At 48.3% G+C, this 21,367-nt stretch overlaps 1 protein-coding gene across 1 annotated transcript in view; it reads left to right on the top strand.

Moving 5' to 3' along the window:
• OTOA (otoancorin) overlaps positions 1–21,367 on the top strand; it is a 44,586-nt gene that overhangs the window by 17,712 nt on the left and 5,507 nt on the right. Inside the window, exons 18-24 of the mRNA XM_056866613.1 lie at positions 1,061–1,184; positions 3,840–4,027; positions 4,889–5,044; positions 13,191–13,333; positions 14,935–15,071; positions 16,616–16,713; positions 20,102–20,280. Of these exons, the coding sequence (XP_056722591.1) occupies positions 1,061–1,184; positions 3,840–4,027; positions 4,889–5,044; positions 13,191–13,333; positions 14,935–15,071; positions 16,616–16,713; positions 20,102–20,280 (1,025 nt within the window). The remainder of the gene's footprint in view (positions 1–1,060; positions 1,185–3,839; positions 4,028–4,888; positions 5,045–13,190; positions 13,334–14,934; positions 15,072–16,615; positions 16,714–20,101; positions 20,281–21,367) is intronic.

Raw genomic sequence — 21,367 nt, forward strand, 5'->3', positions numbered from 1 at the left:
CCTTGAGCCTGTAGGCTGTCCAGTTAATGGATTTGCTTTGGGGGGGTTAAAAGCTCTGCCTCAAAAGGAAAAAAAAAGGTTGCCTAGATTTCAGGCCCCAACATCATTCTTTACAAATCCAGTTTCAAATGGGTAGCCGTATTAGTTTGTAGCAGCAGAAGAACATTTGAGTCTAGCTTCTTAAAGACCATTTTCATGTCCCCAAAGGCCCCTTTTGTCAGATACAAGGCCTTGGTCCTCCTAATTTCCGTCCTTTTTAAGTCTCAAGTGCCATTTTGCCAAATCAGTAGGGTTGCCAACCTCCAGGTGGTGGCTGGGGATCTTCCACTATTACAACTGATCTCCAGGCGGCAGAGATCAGTTCCCCTGGAGAAAACGGCCGCTTTGGCCATTGGACTCTGTGGAATTGAAGCCCCTCCCTTCTCCATGTTGGAAGTATCTCTTGGGCCTGATATTTCTGATTAATTAGCAAAGTGCGCTAGGCTAAGCAACAGCGGAAGATTCCACGTGTGCGTGTGTGTAAGAACAAAAGCATCAGGCGTTTGTTCTAACCAAGCTAAAAACTCATTTATTGTGGAAATACACTTTTGATAGGAAAGAGACAAACAAGTCCCTTAAGCTAATCTAACTTTCTAGGTTTCTAAGTATGAAAAGGTGTCTACTTTCCACCCCATTGTGTGGGTGTGGAAAGACCTGCACACAGCTAGCGTGCAGCTCTAGCATCGAGGGATGCTGTTGACAGAAGAGAACAAAGAGAAGTGTAGAGTGAAATCGAAAGTCCCCTAAGATATATCAGTCTACAACATTAAAGCACAGGAAGCAGGAAATATAGGTATCAGATGTTCCTTCTGCCCCCTGTCCTGACTATCTAACTAACTCTGTGGTAAGATCACCTAGATCTGGAGTTAAGTGACACCGCAAAGGCTGTATATTCCAACACTCCAAACCCCGCCCTCCTCAGGCTCCGCCCCCCAAATCTTCCAACCTGGAGCTGGCAACCCTACAAATCAGTAATGATCTAAAACGGTCTTCCTCTTCTTCTGTCTCCAACCCATCAAAGTTTCCAGATATCCTCCTACAAGCAGCATCAAAGATGACCGGCCCGGTTCCTCCTACTGAGGATCTCCTGTTGGCTCAATTTGAATCTGTTCACAGCGCAGTTGGGGCACCTGATCAATCTCCCGGTGAGTGACTCGTTGCTGGTTTTGTGCTGCTCTAGGCCAAGACCCTCTCTTTGTTGACTTTGCCCGCAAATGTGATGGGCAGCGTTTTACAACGCAAAATAGGAAGCATTTCAGGAAGCATCACGCATATGTGAACGTTCTGTCTGCGAAACTGTCGATCATCAGCTGAACTATATTAAGGAAAGCTCAGACAAATGTAGAAGAGAGAAAAGGGGAAAGTGTGGATAAAACTGAGCCCAAGAATGCTCTTCTTACACCAAAGGAATTTCCATATAAATCACACCTACAATCATATCAAAACTGCATTCTTTACTTATACTGTATTGTTAATGCACCCATGTACATGGATAATGCATAGGGTTGCCAATCTCCAGGTACTAGTTGGAGATCTCCTGCTATTACAACTGATCTCCAGCCGATAGAGATCAGTTCACCTGCAGAAAATAGCCGCTTTGGCAATTGGACTCTATGGCCTTGAAGTCCCTCCCCTCCCCAAACCTCGCCCTCCTTAGGCTCCACCCCAATAACCTCTTGCCAGTGGCGAAGAGGGACCTGGCAATCCTAAGAGGGAGAGAAAAAAGGAACTGAATAAATTGTTCATGTACAAAATTCAGAAACGAAACGCTAGGAGAGGATTTCATAATACATCTTTAGAAATAAAACCAGGTAATGTGGAATTCTGGGAAGAAACTCAGATGAATTTAGAAAGATTTTTTTTTTTTGCTGCAGAACTGCTGAAACGCCAGAAGGTGGGAGACGGAACTAATAAAAGCACCCCCTCAAGTTTGCCTGTGGATCTCTGGCATTCTGTGTAATGAAATGAACGGCTTGTTTTTTTCCAGGGCCAAATACAATTAGATTTCTACAGGGGCGGGCATTCCATTGTACCGTTCTCCGCGTGAAAGCTCTTTATGGAGGAGCGGGGATCACCCCGACAACTCTGCCTGTCCTTTCCACCTTTAAAAACGTGAAGCTATTTCATTTTGATGGCTGACAAATGAATTCTGCTGGTACAATATAAGGTTGAATGCTTCTTTCTGGGGCCTCCCTCCTGTCGGCCGGGCAGATGCAATCTTGTTAGAATGTTTTTTGCCGGCTTTGCAGTTTTCTTTGATTGAAGCCCATCCTCCCTTTGCTTCCGTTCGAACTACAAATCTGCTTGGTACGCCCGCAGTATAATTTATGGAACTCCTTTCATTGGCAGAAAGCAGGGTCTGAGATGCTCTGCTTTGTTATAGGAAGTGGTCAAATCCAAGGCTGCTTTTGTTGTTAGGTAAAATTACAGAATGTTTTTTTTCTCCCCCAAACCATTTTTGGACAGACTTTTCAGATATTTTTTTCAGAGCGCTGGCTGAGACTTTCTATTTAGGGCTGTTCACAGTGGGTAGCCGTGTTAGTCTGTCTGCAGTAGTAGAAAAGGGCAAGAGTCCAGTAGCACCTTAAAGACTAACAAAAATATTTTCTGGTAGGGTATGAGCTTTCGTGAGCCACAGCTCACTTCTTCAGACTCTTGCCCTTTTCTACTATTTAGGGCTGGTGCTTATAACTAGCATGGCTCAGTGATTAAGAGAATCACTTGTGATCTAGAAAGACCTGATTTCATGAAGCTGCCTTCTACCGAATCAGACCCTTAGCCCGTCAAAGTCAGTATTGTCTACTCAGACCAGCAGTGGCTCTCCGGGGTCTCAGGCAGAGGTCTTTCGCATCACCTACTCGCCTCGTCCCTTTAACTGGAGATGCTGGGGATTGAACCTGGGACCCTCTGCATGCCAAGTAGATGCTCTACCACTGAGCCACAGCCCCCAACTTTCAATCCACTTTCAATGCACTCTCTATGGTGCAGTCTGTATGGTGCAGTCTCAATCCACTTTCAATGCATTCTCTATGGTGCTGTCTCTATGGTGCCTGGCTATGGCAGAGCCTTCTCAAGCACATATGATACCACCATTTTATATATATATTGTATTGGTCTATCTCATATACCTTTGCACAACATTCCCACAACCAGCGTAGTGTAGTGGTTAGGAGTGGTGGACTCTAATCTGGAGAACCGGGTTTGATTCCCCACTCCTCCACATGAGCGACGGACTCTAATCTGGTGAACTGGATTGGTTTCCCACTTCCTACAAATGGAGCCAGCTGGGTGACCTTGGGCTTTCACAATGCTCTCTGAGCTCTCTCAGCCCCACACATGAACACATTAATCTACTTTACACTGAATCAGACCCTTGCTCCATCAAAGTCAGTGTTGTCTACTCAGACTGGCAGTAGCTCTCCAGAGTCTCAGGCAAAGTTCTTTCACATCACCTGCCTGCCTAGTCCCTTTAACTGGAGATGCCGGGGATTGAACCTGGGCCCTTCTGCTTGCAAAGCAGATGCTCTACCACTGAACCCCAGACCCACCCATCAGACTAGTCCCTTCCCTGAGCATCCCTTGATCCATTTGCAAGATGGAAATGCTGCAATGAAGCTTCTTTGTAGGCTTGAAGTGGCAGCTCAGTGGGGATAGTGGTACTGTCCTGTAAGAAGAATTCTAAGAAAGGAATGCATGAGCACTAAATGTATGTATTTATTCATTTCAAGTTTCTTTTTAAACCAAAGCTTTTCTCACACTCAATGGACGTCTTCACTCAGATATACTATATTTCCTTCCAGATTGTGCAGAAGTCTCGGAGCCTTCATTAGATGAGATTATCAGGTTATCGGAAGCCAATGCGTTTTGGTCAGTTCAGGAACTGAGCTGCATGAATCCCGACATTTTCACCAAGACAGTGGAACTCCTTGGCTTTGTCCGTGGTTTCCGTGCTTCTCAGCTGACCGTGCTGAAAGAGAAGGCTAAGCAGGTAGTTATGGGGGGCTGGGGGGTGGGGAAAGAATTGGCTGCCAGTTCTTATGCAGGAATCCACACTAAGACCATTGAACAAAATTGAGCAGACTCCATCTTAACAGCAAGATTGATCGGCTGTTTTGCCGTTGTGTGTTAGAAAGATGCTTTTAAAAAACAATACCTCAGAGAGTGACCCCCAGCCTGGATAGAAATTGACCTCAAGATTAACATGGCCCCGGCTGTGTTCAGCTGGGAGAGAGCACCCTTCTGTAATATACTAAGATACTAGTCTTCTAAGATCACGCTTAGCGTGGCTTTTTTTGAATCATGTTAGCGTCTAGGTTAAGGAAGAAATTTGTTGAAAATTAGGCTCCAAAGTTGCCATAATAAGAATATTTTAGGGGAACTGTAATGTTTCAGTCATCAATAATATGTTTAAACGTGACTGTTACATTTTAAATCTTTTATCCATGTCATTCTGGGTGTTGTGTATGGTTTTAAACTGAATATTGTTAAGGTCTGTGATTAAAACATTAATAAAATTGATTGACTAATACTAGTCACCCCGCAGGCAAGCAGCAGGTATTTTTTAGAAGAAGAAGAGTTTGTTTTTATAGCCCGCTTTTCTCTACTTTTAAGGAGACTCAAACTGGCTTGCAATCTCCTTCCCTTCCCCTCCCCACAACAGACACCTTGTGAGGTAGGTGGTTCTGAGAGAGTTCAGCGAGAACTGTGACTAACTCAAGGTCACCCAGCTGGCTTCATGTGGAGGAGCGGGGAATTGAACCCAGTTCTCCAGATTAGAGTCCGCCTCTCTTAACCACTACACCACGCTGGCTCCTTTCTGTTTAACTAACAACAGTTTTCTGTTTCAAAGGCGTGGGGGGCATTGCCCAGCTGGAGGAGTTACCACGTCGTTTCCCTCAGGCGAATCGCCACGGCGCTAAATGAGACCGAAATCGGAGAGCTGGATTTGAGTTCTGTTGATACGGTTGCTGCGCTTACTCAGCAAACGGAGTGGGACCCTCTGCAGGTTAGTATGTCTTTGCTGTTGGGTGTATTATTTGGCAAAAAGGGACCGGTTGAACTCTCCATAAATGAGCTGCCTTCCATCCGAACAATAACTGCTACCGCTCTTGGTCAGGAAAGGTCTAAGTGATTTCAATTATGGTAACTCTCCATATAGTATCAGGGCAGCCTCTATTGCTACGAGCAATTTTCCCCTTATCTCCAAGAGTGGCTCATTGTCCAGCACCTGTTGTAATTTGTTTTGAAGAGTATACGTCCATCTCAAACAAGTATTACCTGTAATTTCAATATGAAGTATTGTCGTCCCACAATTCCACAGAGCTTCAGATACAGGAATAGAAGAAGAAGAGTTGGTTTTTATATGCCGACTTTCTCTACCACTTAAGGGAGACTCAAACCGGCTTACAATCACCTTCCCTTCCCCTCCCCACAACAGACCCCCTGTGAGGAAGGTGGGGCTGACCGAGCTCTAAGAGAGCTGTGACTAGCCCAAGGTCACCCAGCTGGCTTCATGTGTAGGAGTGGGGGAACAAACTCAGCTCACTAGATTAGCCTCCGCCGCTCATGTGGAGGAGTGGGGAATCGAACCCGGTCTCCAGATCAGACTCCACCGCTCCAAACCACCGCTCTTAACCACTACACCACGCTGGTGATTGCTTTTTGGAAGCCACCTGTCAGGCTGCTATCTCGGTTTCGTTATTGCCTCTGTCTCTGCGTTGTACTGTCTGGCCCTCAAGGTCGCATACCTAGGCCTGGGAACTCAGCTCCTGGGAAACTGTATTCAGCCTATGCTTGTAATCTCCCGCCTTTTCTGCCTTATATTATCTCCCAGCTAGTGAGTCTCTCATAGCTGTCATTTTATTCGTTTGCACTGTATGCCTATTTGACCAGTAAAAGCCATCTGTTTGGACTCTATATGACTTTGTGGTGATTTCTGGTTCTGTGGGCCAAGGGCTGACATTATGACAGCTATCAATCTTCACCATTCTACTAGCCAGGCTGGAGCCCAGGGGGGTTCGCCTGCCACTTGGATGGGAGCTGTGCAGCTCTCCAGGTGATCTACTACCCTGGAGCCCTTCTCTGAGGATCCTACTCTGTTACAAGACTTAATCGCTGAACTTTTCCGGACTACCCGAGAGGTTTGCCGCTTGAGGGGACTGGTACAGGAACAGTGGCAATCTCTTAAAGGAACTCTCTGGATGTTGACGTCGGAGGATACTGATACTCGTTTAGATCTTCAAGACTTGGATCAATTACTGGACGATGCCCGGTTGGCAACTGAGGATTTACAAATATTAACTGGACTTTTGGATAATCTTATTTCTCGAGAAACTCTTTCTACCATGGCGGGAGCCCCGCCGGAGGGTTTTTCCCTGATCCCGGATGCAGCCAGCTGTCAGGCTGAGGCCAAGCGAGTCGCTATTAGCACCGCTCTTCTCCTTGTGGAATGTACAAAGGACACCCCGGTAGCCACCTTGGCTCAAGTTTTGACCTCGACTTTTGGAGCCGAGGCACCCGCACTGGCGGTTCGAGTACAACCTCTGCTGGGCGGGGAACCCGACCCCATACTCTCACTCCTGGAGACAGAACTTTTGCCGCGCATTACGGCAGAGGCTGCCCTAAGACTTGAGAACGCCAAAGTTCTTGCGGATCAGCAAGCCGCCGAAGCGGCTAAGGTCGCAAGAGAGAGAGAAGCTGCGGAAGCAGCCAGGGCGGCTGCAGCAAGGATTAGGGATCGGGCGAACGTAGACACGCGCCCCAAGGACAATGTACAAGGGCTATCAGGTCTGTCTTTTTCCCCGGCGTTTGTCCCGTCGCGCGCGACCCAACGCGCACGCCGTTTGGCTGACCGACGTCGAGACTCAGGAGAGTCTGAAGACGAGGATCTATATGGGGATAGCTCTCAATGGGCCACAAGCTTCCGGACCAGTAAACCTCATCTTACTGGTGGCCCAAGTGAGGAGGTTCATCTCTTACGAGCCCAGAATCGGGAGCTCTCCGACCGTGTTGATCAACTCCAGGAACTAATGGAACGTATGCTTCAGGAGAACAGGCAATTACAACAAACCCTGATAGCTCAGAGACAGCCCGTTCCGATACCGGGTCAGGGGGTACCCGTACAGCCACCCCAACCACCCGCTAATGTGCCTGCTCCACCCTTGCCTCCTGGAGCTCCTGTTGTTCCTCCGCCCGGACCACCCGTGCAACCGGGCCAACCTGCGCCCGGCCCTTGGAAGCAACTCAAATTGAGGACTACGTACGACGGATCTCTCGAGACTTTGCCTTGTTTCTTGCATCAAGTGGACAGTTATATGCGAGAACAAGGACAACTTTTCCCCACGGAAGATAGCCGGGTGCGTTACGTAGCTTCCCTTCTGACAGGTAAACCGGCTGACTGGATGGTCCTCCAGTTTGACACCCGCTCTCGTGCTATTCGTTCCCTCAACAACTTCATGACTGCCCTGAGAAGGAGGTTTGAGGACCCCTTCCTGGGGGAAAGAGCCAAAACGGAACTCTTACAATTAAAACAAGGCTCTGCTACAGTTCGAGAATTTGCCGATGAATTTCAACGACTGGCAAGTAAAATTGTAGGTTGGCCCGAGACCACCCTGATCCATCATTTCAGGGAAGCCTTGCATCCTGACATTCTGAACTGGTCTTACATGCGGGGCGATCCCGATACCCTCGAAGACTGGATCCTATTAGCCGAGGAAGTGGAAAGCCGCCGACGCTTTATTTCTCTCGTCCGTCAAAAGCACAAGGAAAAAGGCACCCAAAAGCCTCAACCCAAGGCACCACTGCTCGTCCCACGAAATCCCCCACGTCCGCCCCAGGAACGTGAAGCCCGATTTCAGAGGGGTGCCTGTCTTACTTGTGGAGAAATGGGCCACTTTGCAGCCGTTTGCCCGCGCCGCCAGGAATTATTTCGTCCCAGCACGACAACCCGCGCCCGAGGTCGTCCACCACGCAGAGGCACCGCAGCGCAGCTCCGGGAAGACCCACACCCTCTGCACTCCATGCCGGGGACCCAGCCTCCCTGCCTACTACCAACGACCCCGCCGGGTCTCGGATTACAAGTGCCCCATTGGGGGACAACTTTCCCTCTTCGGATGAGGAAAATCCTTGGATTTCTCCAGCCTTAAACCTGGAATCTCCCCTCGACTTGTCAAAAAACGGCTCCGGTCTGTGGTGAATGGAGCATCTCCACAGACCTCTCAGGATCTTCCTATCAAACCGAATGCTCCTACCAAAATCAAAGAAGTGGACTCCACCGTCTACGTGGATGCAGTTTTACAACACCTTAACGGTGGCCCACAACTCCCCGTCAAAGCACTAATTGACTCCGGTTGCTGTCGCACTCTCATAAGCGAAGCCACTTTTGCTGCACTCAGAGCCGACTCTGAGGCTTTACCCGCCCCCGTCCAATTTGCCCAAATGGACGGAAGCCATTTCCAGGGGGGTCCAGTTGATCACCGCACCATAGGGGTGGCAATGGGAATTGGTTCCCACTGGGAACAAATAGACTTCACTATAGCCCCTATCCGATTTGAAGTGGTCTTGGGAATTAACTGGATTAAAGGACATAGTCCCAGTATTGATTGGGAAACAAACACTATCTCCTTCGCTAGTCCCACCTGCGACCAGCATCGGCAGAACTTTGCTCTGCTATATCCGCCCGTTCCAGCATTAACCTCTACTGCCCCAGCACCACCGGTTCTACCTGCTGTATACCGGGACTTTGAAGATGTCTTCGACCTTAGGGAATGTGATGCCTTACCCCCCCACCGGGCCTCAGACTGTGCGATTGAAGTGGTAAAGGACTGCACATTAACCAAGAGTAAGATTTACCCTATGAGCGCTTCCGAGCGCACTGTCCTCCGGGACTTTTTGGACAAAAACCTCGCCAGAGGGTTCATTCGCCCTTCGAATGCCCCAAACTCGGCCCCCGCGTTTTTCGTCCGGAAAAAAGAGGGCGACCTTCGCCTGTGCATTGACTTCAGAAAGCTCAATGCGGTTACCCAGACCAACGCCTATCCTATCCCATTAATATCGGATATTTTGGGACAATTACAGGAAGGCCGTGTGTTCTCTAAATTAGACTTGGTGGAAGCTTACTACCGAGTCCGTATCCGCGAAGGGGATGAGCACCTCACTGCTTTCTCTAGCTGTTTCGGAATGTATGAATTCCTTGTGATGCCGTTCGGATTAAAAGGGGCCCCGGGGGTCTTCATGCAACTCATCAATGAAATCCTACATGACCTTCTATATCGTGGGGTGGTGGTCTATTTAGATGACATTCTCATTTATTCGAAAACTATGAACGAGCATGTGGCTCTGGTCCGGGAAGTTCTGCAACGCCTGCGTGACCATCAACTTTTCGCAAAACTAGCTAAGTGCGAATTTCATCAAAGCAAACTCACGTTTTTGGGATACATCATCTCCCACCAAGGTCTTCGCATGGACACCGCCAAAGTCCAAGCCGTCCTCGATTGGACTCCCCCCACCAACCGTAAGCAAGTACAACAATTTCTGGGATTTGCAAACTTCTATCGGGGATTCATCCCTAACTTCGCCCAGGTGGCTCTACCCATTACGGACCTACTGAAAACTAAGGGAAAAGTAAGCTCGGCTGCCTTGCCCTCCGCAAAAATCCTATGGACTGAGCAATGCCAAGCCGCTTTTCTGGCCCTCAAACGCCTCTTCACTTCGGAGCCGGTGCTACGGCACCCAGACCCAAATCAAATGTTCATTGTGCAAGTCGATGCTTCCGATGTAGCCATGGGAGGGGCTCTCCTCCAGCAAGGACCGGATGGTCTTCTTCACCCTTGCGCTTACTTTTCAAAAAAATTTGCGCACGCTCAATTAAACTGGCCCATCTGGGAGAAAGAGGCCTCAGCAGTTCATCATGCACTGACTCTATGGCGACAATTCTTGGAAGGGTCTAAAGTCCCCTTTGAGGTTTGGACCGATCACAAAAATCTAGCTGCCCTCACGGGGTCCCATAAGCTATCGGCGAAACAACAACGGTGGGCGGAGTTCTTTGCTCAGTTCCGTTTCACCCTGAAGCACGTCCCTGGGAAGCAGAACGTTCTCGCGGATGCCCTCTCCCGTTTACCACAATATCCGGTAAAACTCGAGAGACCCACCAACTCTCTGTTCACCCCTATGCAACGTGGGGCCCTACCTATGCTGGCTGTGCAAACTCGATCCCAGCATCAGCACGCCTTACCCAACTTACAAGCTCCGCCAGCCCAACCGGCTGCCCAGCCGCCACCGCAACAGACCGGCGTTCCCGCCCTTCCTACCCCTCCGGCCGCCCAGCCGCCTGCAGTCTGCGCGCCGCCGCACGTAAGCACTAGCCCCATAACTGTTTCTAAGATCTCCATGGCCGACGGGGGGGCCCCCTCCAAAATCCCCATCTCCGAGTCCTTTTTAAATGTCCTTCGGGACCAGTGCCTTTTAGAACGCTCCGCTCATACCCTACCTCCTGGTGTTTTGGAACAGGGAGGGTCCTGGTACAAGGACTCGAAATTGTATGTACCCAAAGCTCTCCGGAAGGACGTTTTACATTTAGCTCATGGAGCCAAAACAGCTGGGCACTTTGGGTTTCTGAAAACCCTTCACTTATTGCGCAGACAGTTCTGGTGGGGGGGAATGCGTTCCGACATTGACTCCCTCATCCGCAGCTGTCCCGTTTGTGCCGCTGCGAAACGATCGCAGGGCAAACCCCCGGGACTGCTACAACCTCTTGAAACGCCCAGCAAACCTTGGGAAGTGATTGCTATGGACTTTATGACTGATCTCCCTCTCAGTGGGGGTAAAACTGTGTTGTGGGTTGTTACTGATTTGTTTTCTAAACAAATACATTTGATTCCATGCGCAGGGATCCCCTCTGCTCAGAAACTGGCCCGCCTCTTCGTGACGCATATCTTTCGTTTACATTCGTTTCCGCGTAAGATAATTTGTGACCGCGGAAGTGGTTTCGTTTCTAAATTTTGGAAAGCTTTCCTCAAATTGGTGGGAGTGGAACAAGGGTTGTCTAGTGCATACCATCCTCAAACTGATGGTCAAACTGAACGTGTCAATGCTGTACTTGAATGTTATTTACGCTGTTATGTTAACTACCACCAGGATGACTGGGTGGAACTGTTACCTTTAGCAGAATATGCCTACAATAATGCCATGCATCAATCCACAGGTTTTAGCCCATTTTTTGCTGTCTATGGACAAGATTTCAGTCCTATTGCTCCTGCAGATGATGTAGAGGGGGAGGGGAACCCCGACATTGCCTCCTGGGCACACGCCCTCCGTACCACTTGGCCCTGGCTCGTTAGCAACCTCGACCGGGCCAAGCGTAAATACAAAGCGCAAGCTGACAAACATCGCTCCCCCGGGGGTGATCTGCAAGTGGGTGCTTTGGTTTACCTTTCCACCAAAAATCTCCGTTCCACCCGTCCGTGCCATAAGCTCAGTGCTAAATTCATTGGCCCTTTCCCCATCACCCGGGTCATAAACCCTGTCACGGTGGAACTGGCTCTCCCCAAATCCTTGAGGCGTGTGCACCCTGTTTTCCACATTAGCCTCCTCAAACCCCATGTTGCTTCTCCACAGTGGCATCCGGATCCACCTCCTGCGCAACCCATCATGGTGGGGGGGGAGGAACACTTCGAAGTCTCCAAGATCCTTGACTCCCGTGTTCACCATGGCAACCTGCAGTATTTAGTCCGTTGGAAACATTTCCCCCCTGCCTATGACGAATGGGTGCGCGCACGGGATGTCTCCGCCCCCGACCTCGTCAACGCCTTTCACATTGCTTACCCGGATAAGCCAGCCCCCTTGCGAACTGGGAGGGGGCCTTGAGGGGAGCAGAATGTCAGGCTGCTATCTCGGTTTCGTTATTGCCTCTGTCTCTGCGTTGTACTGTCTGGCCCTCAAGGTCGCATACCTAGGCCTGGGAACTCAGCTCCTGGGAAACTGTATTCAGCCTATGCTTGTAATCTCCCGCCTTTTCTGCCTTATATTATCTCCCAGCTAGTGAGTCTCTCATAGCTGTCATTTTATTCGTTTGCACTGTATGCCTATTTGACCAGTAAAAGCCATCTGTTTGGACTCTATATGACTTTGTGGTGATTTCTGGTTCTGTGGGCCAAGGGCTGACACCACCCTAGTGTAATATATTATTACAAAGGAATGGTGATACTAATATATAATTGATCACACTTTCACGCTTATGGTTATAATAAGTGAATTCTCCATGTTTATCTCTGTCAGCGTTGCCATTTAATATTACAAAGCCAAGCTTGTCGATAATTTGACTGAAAATTATCCCATGTGTTCCTCCTGTCATTATAAAGATCATTATCATAGGTATTTCCCCTAACCTTTAAGTTACCTTTTCCAATGCACCACGCTACACAACCTAACCACGACACCAAACCGGCACCAAGCTTATCATTGGTTAAAAAAAAAAAGTTGGCTGTTCTGGACACAAAGCTCACCGTTTCTCATCTGGTTTCACCACTGGAACAGGAAATGTGGAATCCTCAGCCCGTCTCCTGTCTCCCTTTCCCCCTAATTGGATCGCATGTCTGCATGTGGCTCTCCGCAACCGGGCAATGCTTTAGCACTTCTGCATGTTGCTCTCTGGCCACGAACACATGAAGTTGCCTTCTACTGAATCAGACCCTTGGTCCATCAAAGTCAGTATTGGTGGTTACCGCACTTGTATTCCCAGCGATGCATTAAGAGTTTGAAAATGTTATAAAAAATACTGTTCACACTTTCTATGTATTCCCACCGATGTATTAAGAGTTTGAAAACGTTATAAAAAATACTGTTCGCACTTTGTTTGGCCCCTTTAGCTGTGAAGATGTCTTCCAACCATTTATAAGCCGTGGTATCCAAAAACCCTTTTAAAGTGATGTTTTTTATAACATTTTCAAACTCTTAATACATCCCTGGGAATACAAAGTGCGGTAACCCCCAGTGTCTACTCAGACTGGAAGCGGCTCTCCAGGGTCTCAGGCAGAGGCCATGCTGGGGCGCTCCAGCTGATCGAAGTGGGGAATGTGGCCGGCTTTCCCGGGCTCATTGATAGTGGACCTTAATTGGGCAACAGTCCAGTTTCACTGCTGGTTTCCTCCCTGCAGGCAAAATCCATTTTACAGGGGTTTCTAGAAGACTCGGGGCAAGCCGTGGACACTCTGAAAAGCTTTGAGTTGGCCGGGTTGGGCACCACTCTTTGCACTCTGAGCTCCACAGAGATCGCAGCTATCGATCCTCTGGAATTTAGGTACGACACCATCTTTTTTACTTCCATTCATTAAGGTCCTTTTAAAGTTAAATTCAAATGGCATTAAATGTGTGGTATGTGTCCCATCAGTTATTTCTGTGTTCATAGTAGATTTTTTCCCCTTCTCCCTCCCCAGAAGTAACGCGTTGATCCTAAATGCAATTTGTGGAATAAGGACTCAATTTTATTCCCCCCCAGTGGCATTGTAATTTTTAAAAAGTGCTCATTGAGCATATGCATAGTTACAGTTAGGTGACTCATCACTAGGGTTGCCAACCTCCAGGTAATAGCTGGAGATCTCCTGCTATTACAACTGATCTCCAGCCGATAAGAGATCAGTTCCCCTGGAGAAAATGGCCACTTTGGCAATTGGACTCTATGGCATTGAAGTCCCTCCCCTCCTCAAACACCGCCCTCCTCAGGCTCCCCCCAAAAAACCTCCCGCCGGTGGTGAAGAGGGACCTAGCAACCCTATTCGCCACACATAGACATTTTTTAAAATGGCAATTAACCGTGTGACAGACATAAAGTGTAATTTATTTATTTACTTATTCAAACATTTATACGCTGCCTTTTGTTGTGGTTCAAGGCAGCTTACAACAATACTTTAAAACGTTGTCAGTTAAAAGCAGAGATTAAATGGCAAGCCCCGATTGAGTTGTTGGCGCCATATTGTGGCGTCCCTGCTCCGAATGACACATCGCTGCCACGATCAGGCATGTACTGAAGTTATAGGAGAAGCCATCGAGTGTGAGGTAGCCGGAGGATCTGAGGTTTCAGCCGGCCCCTCAGATAGGGTTGCCAACTTCCAGGTAGTAGCTGGAGGAAACAACAGCACGTTGGCTCAGGAATAATTATCACAGTTAAATATGCACTGTGTTGAATAAAAATACACGAAAGGGTATACAGAATCCCCCAAAACAAATTTCAATCATTCTCAGTAATTCCTAATTTACCTGTGCATATTTAACTGTGATAATTATTACTGAGCCAATGTGCTGTTGTTTCCTCCAGTCTAACTAGTTCAGCATAGGTTTATTGTTTCCTACAGCCTTCAGGTAGTAGCTGGATATCTCCCGCTATTACAACTGATCTCCAGCCGATAGAGATCAGCTCCCCTGGAGAAAGTGGACTCTGTGGCATTGAAGTCCCTCCCCAAACCCCACCCTCCTCAGGCTCTGCCCCAAAAATCTCCAGGTATTTTCCAACCCCGATCTGGCAACCCTACTCTCAGAGGCCCTGGGAATGAGACCCCAAACCTGAGTCTCAGGGCCAAATCCTGATACAGGGCAGCCTTAAGCCTGAGTAGGGTTGCCAAATCCCTCTTTGCCATCGGCGGGAAGTTTTTGGGGTGGAGCCTGAGGAGGGCAGGATTTGGGGAGGGGAGGGACTTCATTGCCATAGAGTCCAATTGCCAAAGCAGCCATTTTCTCCAGGGGATCTGATCTCTATCGGCTGGAGATCAGTTGTAACAGCAGGAGATCTCCAGCTAGTACTTGGAGGTTGGCAACCCTAAGCTGAGGAGACAGGAAGCTGGCGATTTTTCAAATTCCGTGTAAACTTACAGGCCACAACGCTCTCCTCTGTTGCCCTTTCTACAGCGCAGTCGTTGCCAGGATTGGCTCTTTACTATGCAGCACCAGCGTTCTGAAAGAATTTAAAAAGAAGGCCGAGTCTGTGTTTGGAGAGGCTGCCAGATGGAACAGAGCCATCCTACAAGAGATTGGTACCATTGCAGGTGATAACCGTAGCAGTGACCTTTTGCCTGCAGTCATGTATCTCTGAATCAGGACATCCAAGAAAAACCATTTGTGTTCAGCCAGCGGGCACTGGGAATTCCAAGTTGAAACATAATACCTAGGCATGGGTGGAGTCTTAAACCTCCCTCCCCACCATTTTCCTAACCCGAAATGTCCCCAGAGACCTGCTATTTGCCCAGCAAACTGGGCCTCCGTATACCTGGGAATTAAGTTTCAACACAGAACTTCCAGCTCAGATCTGTTATAGCGGGATCCGAGACGGGTGTGGGGTGGATTTGTAAACTGCGTAGTGCCCTGTTAGGCCCTGAGAGGTGAAACCCTGTGCTTTCCAGCATCAGACTACAATTTGATCTCTCTTAAAAGGTCCCATGAACACACAAAGCTGCCTTCTACGGAATCAGACCCTTCGTCCATCAAGATCAGTATTGTCTACTCAGACTCCAGGGTCTCAGGCAGAGATCTTTCCCACCACCTACTTGCCTAGTCCCTTTAACTGGAGATGCTGGGGATTGAACCTGGGACCTTCTGCATGCCAAGCAGATGCTCTACCGCTGAGCCACGGCCCCTCCCCTCTCAGAGTTTGCGAGTGGCATATTTTGCCTTGATAGCCACAATGTTAACCAAACTTGGGGCTATCTGGTCATAGAATTGGTACTGGTTCCACTTTACAAGCATCTTTGTAGTTCTGGATTTCAGCTCTCCGCTGCTCCATTTTATTGTTCTTTCACTAGAGTTGCCAGCCTCCAGGTGGTGGCTGGAGATCGCCCGGGATTACATCTGATCTCCGGGCAACAGTGATCAGTTCACCTGGAGAAAATGGACACTTTGGAAGGTGGTGTTATGCCCCACTGAAGTCCACAAAACAAGCACCCTATCTTCTCTCTGTGCTGTTTCTTAGGTAGCATAGGGTGCTTGGCTGTAAAGAAGGTTGAGACAGCTTGGCCAAAAATATATATTGGTAGATGGGCAGAGAAAACAGGGAGAAAGTGTACCTGTGCCTTTAAAACAGACACCATGTTTCTTAAAAGAAAATTAGATTAATCAAGGCCTTTTATGCAGGGATGTCTCCCCGCGGTCACCCGGCCGACTGCTTTGGGGCTTCCTTATCCGCCCGTCAGAGGTCGCCTCGCTTTCCCCATGCACTTTGTCGTGTTTTCCAGATGCTGTTTTAGCCCAAATCTGGAAATTGCGGGCAAAACACGCGGGGAGAGCGAGGCGACCTCTGACGGGCTGATAAGGCATGCATAATCAAAAGGAAGCCCCAAAGCAGTCGGCGGGGGTAACCGCGGAGAACCGTCCCTGCATAAAAGGCCCAAGTGTGCTTTTACAAGGTTTTGCATTTACATGAAGCAGGCACTTGTTTTCTTAGAGGCCTGATTTCCCAGCGGGGTCTGAAAATGTTTTAGAGTCAAATATTGATCAGGGGAAGCATAAGGAGGCTCTAAAATGCACATTAGCCCCACATAAGAGTCTAATCGAGACGGTACAAATGAATCTGTGCTGTGATATTTTCTCTCCTTAGCTGGTTTAAATGAGGGAGAATTAAAAGCTCTGGATGAAGAATTGATGCCCTACTTCCAGCCGGCAGCGATAAAATGCATCCCTGATGAAATGTTCAAAGTAAGTGTGTGGCTATTTCGACATTTCTCCCCGCCCCTGTCATTAGTTTTACTTACCAAATGGCGGCTGTGAACTTATTCCTTAACTTGGGAGGGGGTTACTTTTTCTCTTGTGCATATGAATAAGCAGAGGAATTGCCAAAGTGGAAAGCGCTGTCAAGTTGCAGCTTACTTATGGCGACCCCATAGGGTTTTCAAGGCAGGATACAAATCAGAGGTGGTTTGCCATTGCCTGCCTCTGCGTAGCAACCCTAGACTTGCTTGGAGGTCCAAGTGCAAACCAGGGCTAACCCTGCTTAGCTTCCAAGATCTGACGAGATCGGGCTAGCTGGGGCCATCCAGGTCACAACAAAGGTAGAAGATTACAATTTTCTTTCTCAAAAGAACCTAAGGTCGTTTGTGCATGGGCACTTTCACTCACATTTGCCCCTGGTCTGTCTTGGTTGTTCCTTGGAGTTATGCATGAGTTTTCTGTCCATTAGAGACGACCTCGCTGCCAGCCCTCACAAATCCCGGGACTTCCTGTCCCTCTGTTAACCCGATTCTTTCCTGTCCCCTGAGCTCAGCCTGGGTGAAATCCTCATGCTTAAGGCAAAACGTGTTATAAGCAAGCTGAGTTTCTCTCACAGCCAATTACAAAGCAGTGTGTAAAGAGGTGGGGATTCAAATACTTCCTGCTTCCTTGGAGCTCTTTCTGAGCAAAAGAAAGGCTTTTTGAAATCAAAGCTTGGATTTCTTCTCCCCTCCCTTTCAGATTGCTCCATTTTTTGTTTTTTGTTCTTAAAATGCTTTTTTATGCAGCAGTTGGGTTTGGGGGGATTTTCTCTCACAGTAAGCTTTGCAAAGTAAGCCAATTACAAAGCAGCATTTCAAGGGGCGGGGACTTGATTTGAGCTTGGAGACAGCTGGTGCATAGATTCCCAACAGGAAAACGTGGGTCCAGCGAGCAACGAACCTCAGGTAAAACTCCTATGCATAAACGACATAAGATAGCACATGCAGTTCCCTCTCCTCACTTTTTGTGTGTGTAAAGTGCCATCAGGTCGCACCTGATGCCCTGTTTGCCACACTGGCTGCGTACATGAATGTATAAAGTCTTGTAAAGGGTGCGTGTTAAAGCAGAAGGCTTTTCTTCCTCTCAGTGGCAAATAACTAGAATCCACCTCTGCGTAATCTGGGATTTAAAGGGCACGACGTGCCGAAAAGCCTTCAGTCTTGCCACTTTTTACAAATGAAACCTTGGAAATCTTCCCGGGGGGGGGGGGATAATTTAAAAAGAAGGCAGCGGCGGGAGTTCAGGCCTACAGCCGTTTGTGATGCAGAAGGTGCCAAGAGCGTCCTGCCTGGCGGGAGAGAATTTCTTTTAAAAGAGAGTAATTCTCCAGCAAAATCAAGAGCACAGCAGAAAAGCGTTCGTCGGGGCAGTTATCACAAATGGGTGTCACTGTTCTGCACGGAAATATAATTACTGTACTGTTATAATAACAGTGTACGGGGTTTTTTTGTTTTTTAGAAGGGCTTAATAATGCAGCCACGCTTAGTCAGATTATTTTGCACCGGATGGAGGGATCCGCTTGCGAGGCAGGGCTTGACGTCCTTTCATTTCAGTGTCACTTGTGTAACGCTGCACTTTGCAAGCGAGGGTGAAGACAGATGGCTTCGACTTCCAAAGTGAGGCGAGAGGAAGGGAGAGGCACGAGGGGGATAAATGGCTGGGAACTGCAGACTGTATAAAGCCAATCTCCCTGTGTGTGTTTTGAACCAATATTTTGAACCTGTCTGCCCTCCTTGTAGACAGGCAGACTGCACGCGCCTTTGGGAATCTATGACTGGATCCCCCTGGGAGAGGGGGGGATTTTAGTAGGGATGCCAACCTCCAGGTGGGACCTGGGGTCCTCCAGAATTAGAGCTCATCTCCAGGCAATAGAGATCAGTTCCCCTGGAGAAAAAGGGCTGCTTTGGAGGATGGACTCTATGCCTTTGTACCCTGCTGAGGTCCGTCCTCCCCAGGTCGGGTTGCCAACTTCCAGGTGGTTAGAAAATTAGTACAGAAACAGGCTGATAACAATATGTAATGACAAAAGTATATTGAATGTAACAATGTGCCACCAAGCCAATTGCATATATACAACAAAGTATTTCCCAGTTCTGGGTGTATAACAATGTGCTAACAAGCCAATTGTATATGTACAACAAAGTATTTCTCAGTCCTGGTACAGTAACAATCAATCCGAGGTCGATGTCTTCAAGTGAAGAAGGGTAGAAAGGGATACGATCGTTTCAATTCTTCCTCAGTCCCGTTTCTGTACAAATATGTATATATTACAATAAACAATCTCTTATAAATGTTCTCTCAAGTGACTTAAACAATATAAATATAGATATATTTACATATATTGATTTCAAAATGTACTCATTTCAATATAAGCTTCTGTAGCTTCAAAATTCTCATAGACTTTTAAGCATCACCCTTTTAGGGACAAAATAGCAACCATGTGTATTTTTTAGCTTATCTATTCCAACACCGCCCTGACCTGGATGGCCCAGGCTAGCCTGATCTCGTCAGATCTCAGAAGCTAAGCAGGGTCAGCCCTGGTTAGTATTTGGATGGGAGACCACCAAGGAATACCAGGGTTGCTGCGCAGAGGAAGGCACGTTAGTCTCTTGCCATGAAAACCCCAAAAGGGGTCGCCATAAGTCGGCTGCGACTTGACAGCACTTTACACACGCACACACACACACACACACACACACATTCCAACACCAGGATATCGATCCTTAGGTAATGGTGCAGAGGTGTTGATTTTTGATTGCTAACTTCCAGATGGTGGCTGGAGATCCCCCCATTATTACAGCTGATCTCCAGACTCCAGAGATCAGTTCCCCTGGAGAAAATGGAAGCTTTGGAGGGTGGGTTCTATGGCACTGTACCCCCACTGATCCTGTGGACCTGGCAGGGCAATCCTGAAGAGGGTTACATCTTTCTTAGTCCACTGACTTCAGCGGATTTAGAAGGGTGTAACGCTGCTTAGGATAGCACAGTCCCTTCAGCTATGTTGGCTAATGAGAAAGCTGCTGGGGCTGGTTTTTCTTCCAGCATGGTGTAGTGGTTAACAGCAGTGGTTCGGAGGGTGGACTCTAATCTGGAGAACCGGCTTGGTGTCCCCACTCCTGCACCCGAAGCCAGCTGGGTGACCTTGGGCCAGTCACAGCTCTCTTAGAGCTCTCTCAGCCCCACCTACCTCACAGGGTATCTGTTGTGGGGAGGGGAAGGAAGGCGATTGCAAGCCTGTTTGAGTCTCCCTTAAGTGGTATAGAAAGTCAGCATATAAAAACTAACTCTTCTTTTCTTTTCTTCCATTTTTTTCTTTAAAAAAAAAATTGTTTAGGAACTCTCCCCGGAACAAATAGCCCACCTCGGCCCCGAAAACGCAGCTGTGGTTACGGAGTCCCAGCGTCAACAGCTCGACGATTCGCAGCTCCAGAGTCTGCTTCTGGCGCTAGACGGAGCCCGAACAAGCGTCCGAGACGTTCCCCTCTGGGAAAGCACGGCTTGGCCCACCTACACGCCAGCTCTGAGCGGTGAGTACATCTCGCCCCTGGCTCGGGTTGCTATGTTACGGCCGCGTTTGGATGAGACTGGGTTCAGAAAGAAACATCAGCCCGCTTTCCTTTGCGTGGCTGTCTCTTCGAGGGCTCCTGGGAATAATCGAGCCCCGTGCAGGGAAGTTGTTTTTCTCTCATCAAACAGGTACAGAGGCAGCTCCTCGACGCTGCATGACGGTCATAATTTGTCCCTTATTTGTGTTCGCCTCATTATGTGGAACCCATATGGTGAGAACGCTCTTAATTAATACAGTAACGGCAGTGGCTTACAACTAGAAAGCAGGCTGCGGTATGAACAACCACATGAACACATGAAGCTGCCGTCTACTGAATCAGACCCTCGGTCCATCAAAGTCAGTCTTGTCTAAGGCTCCAGGGTCTCAGGCAGAGGTCTTAAACATCACCCACTTGCCTAGTCCCTTTAACTGGAGATGCCGGGGATTGAACCTGGGAACCTTCTGCATGCCAAGCAGGTGCTCTACCACTGAGCCACTGGCCCTCCCCTAAACACGGTGTTTACCTCTAGGCAGAAGATAATAAGGCCCTCAGTTTGCAAGATCTGAGCAAGGCTGTTAAGGATAGGACTTTTGGAGGACACTGATCCATAGGGTCGCCATCCGTCAGAAGCAACTTGACAGCGCTTCACAGAGAAGATAATTCCCCTGCCATGTACGGTTGTTTCTTAAGGGATAAACGAGACCAGAGATGCTGGAAAATTTGTAATCAGATCTTCACAGCTTAAGAAAAAAAAACAAGAAAACATTTTTATTCTGTCTCTCCCTCCAGGGAGCTCAGAGCAGAGTTCGTGGTTCTTTTTCTCCTCCGTTGCCTCCTCACAACAACCCTGTGTGGTAGGTTAGGCTGAGAGTATGTGACTGACCCAAGGTCACCCAGGGTGATTTGATGCTTGTGGATTTGAGCTCGAGTATTCCAGAGGAGGAGAGTGTTATGGATACTGTGCACCACCAAAAAGACAAATCAGTGGGTTTTAGATCAAATCAAGCCTGAACTGACCCTAGAAACTAAAATGACTAAACTGAGGCTGTCGT

Source organism: Euleptes europaea, chromosome 21, assembly GCF_029931775.1.
Source record: "Euleptes europaea isolate rEulEur1 chromosome 21, rEulEur1.hap1, whole genome shotgun sequence".
Taxonomy (NCBI): domain Eukaryota; kingdom Metazoa; phylum Chordata; class Lepidosauria; order Squamata; family Sphaerodactylidae; genus Euleptes; species Euleptes europaea.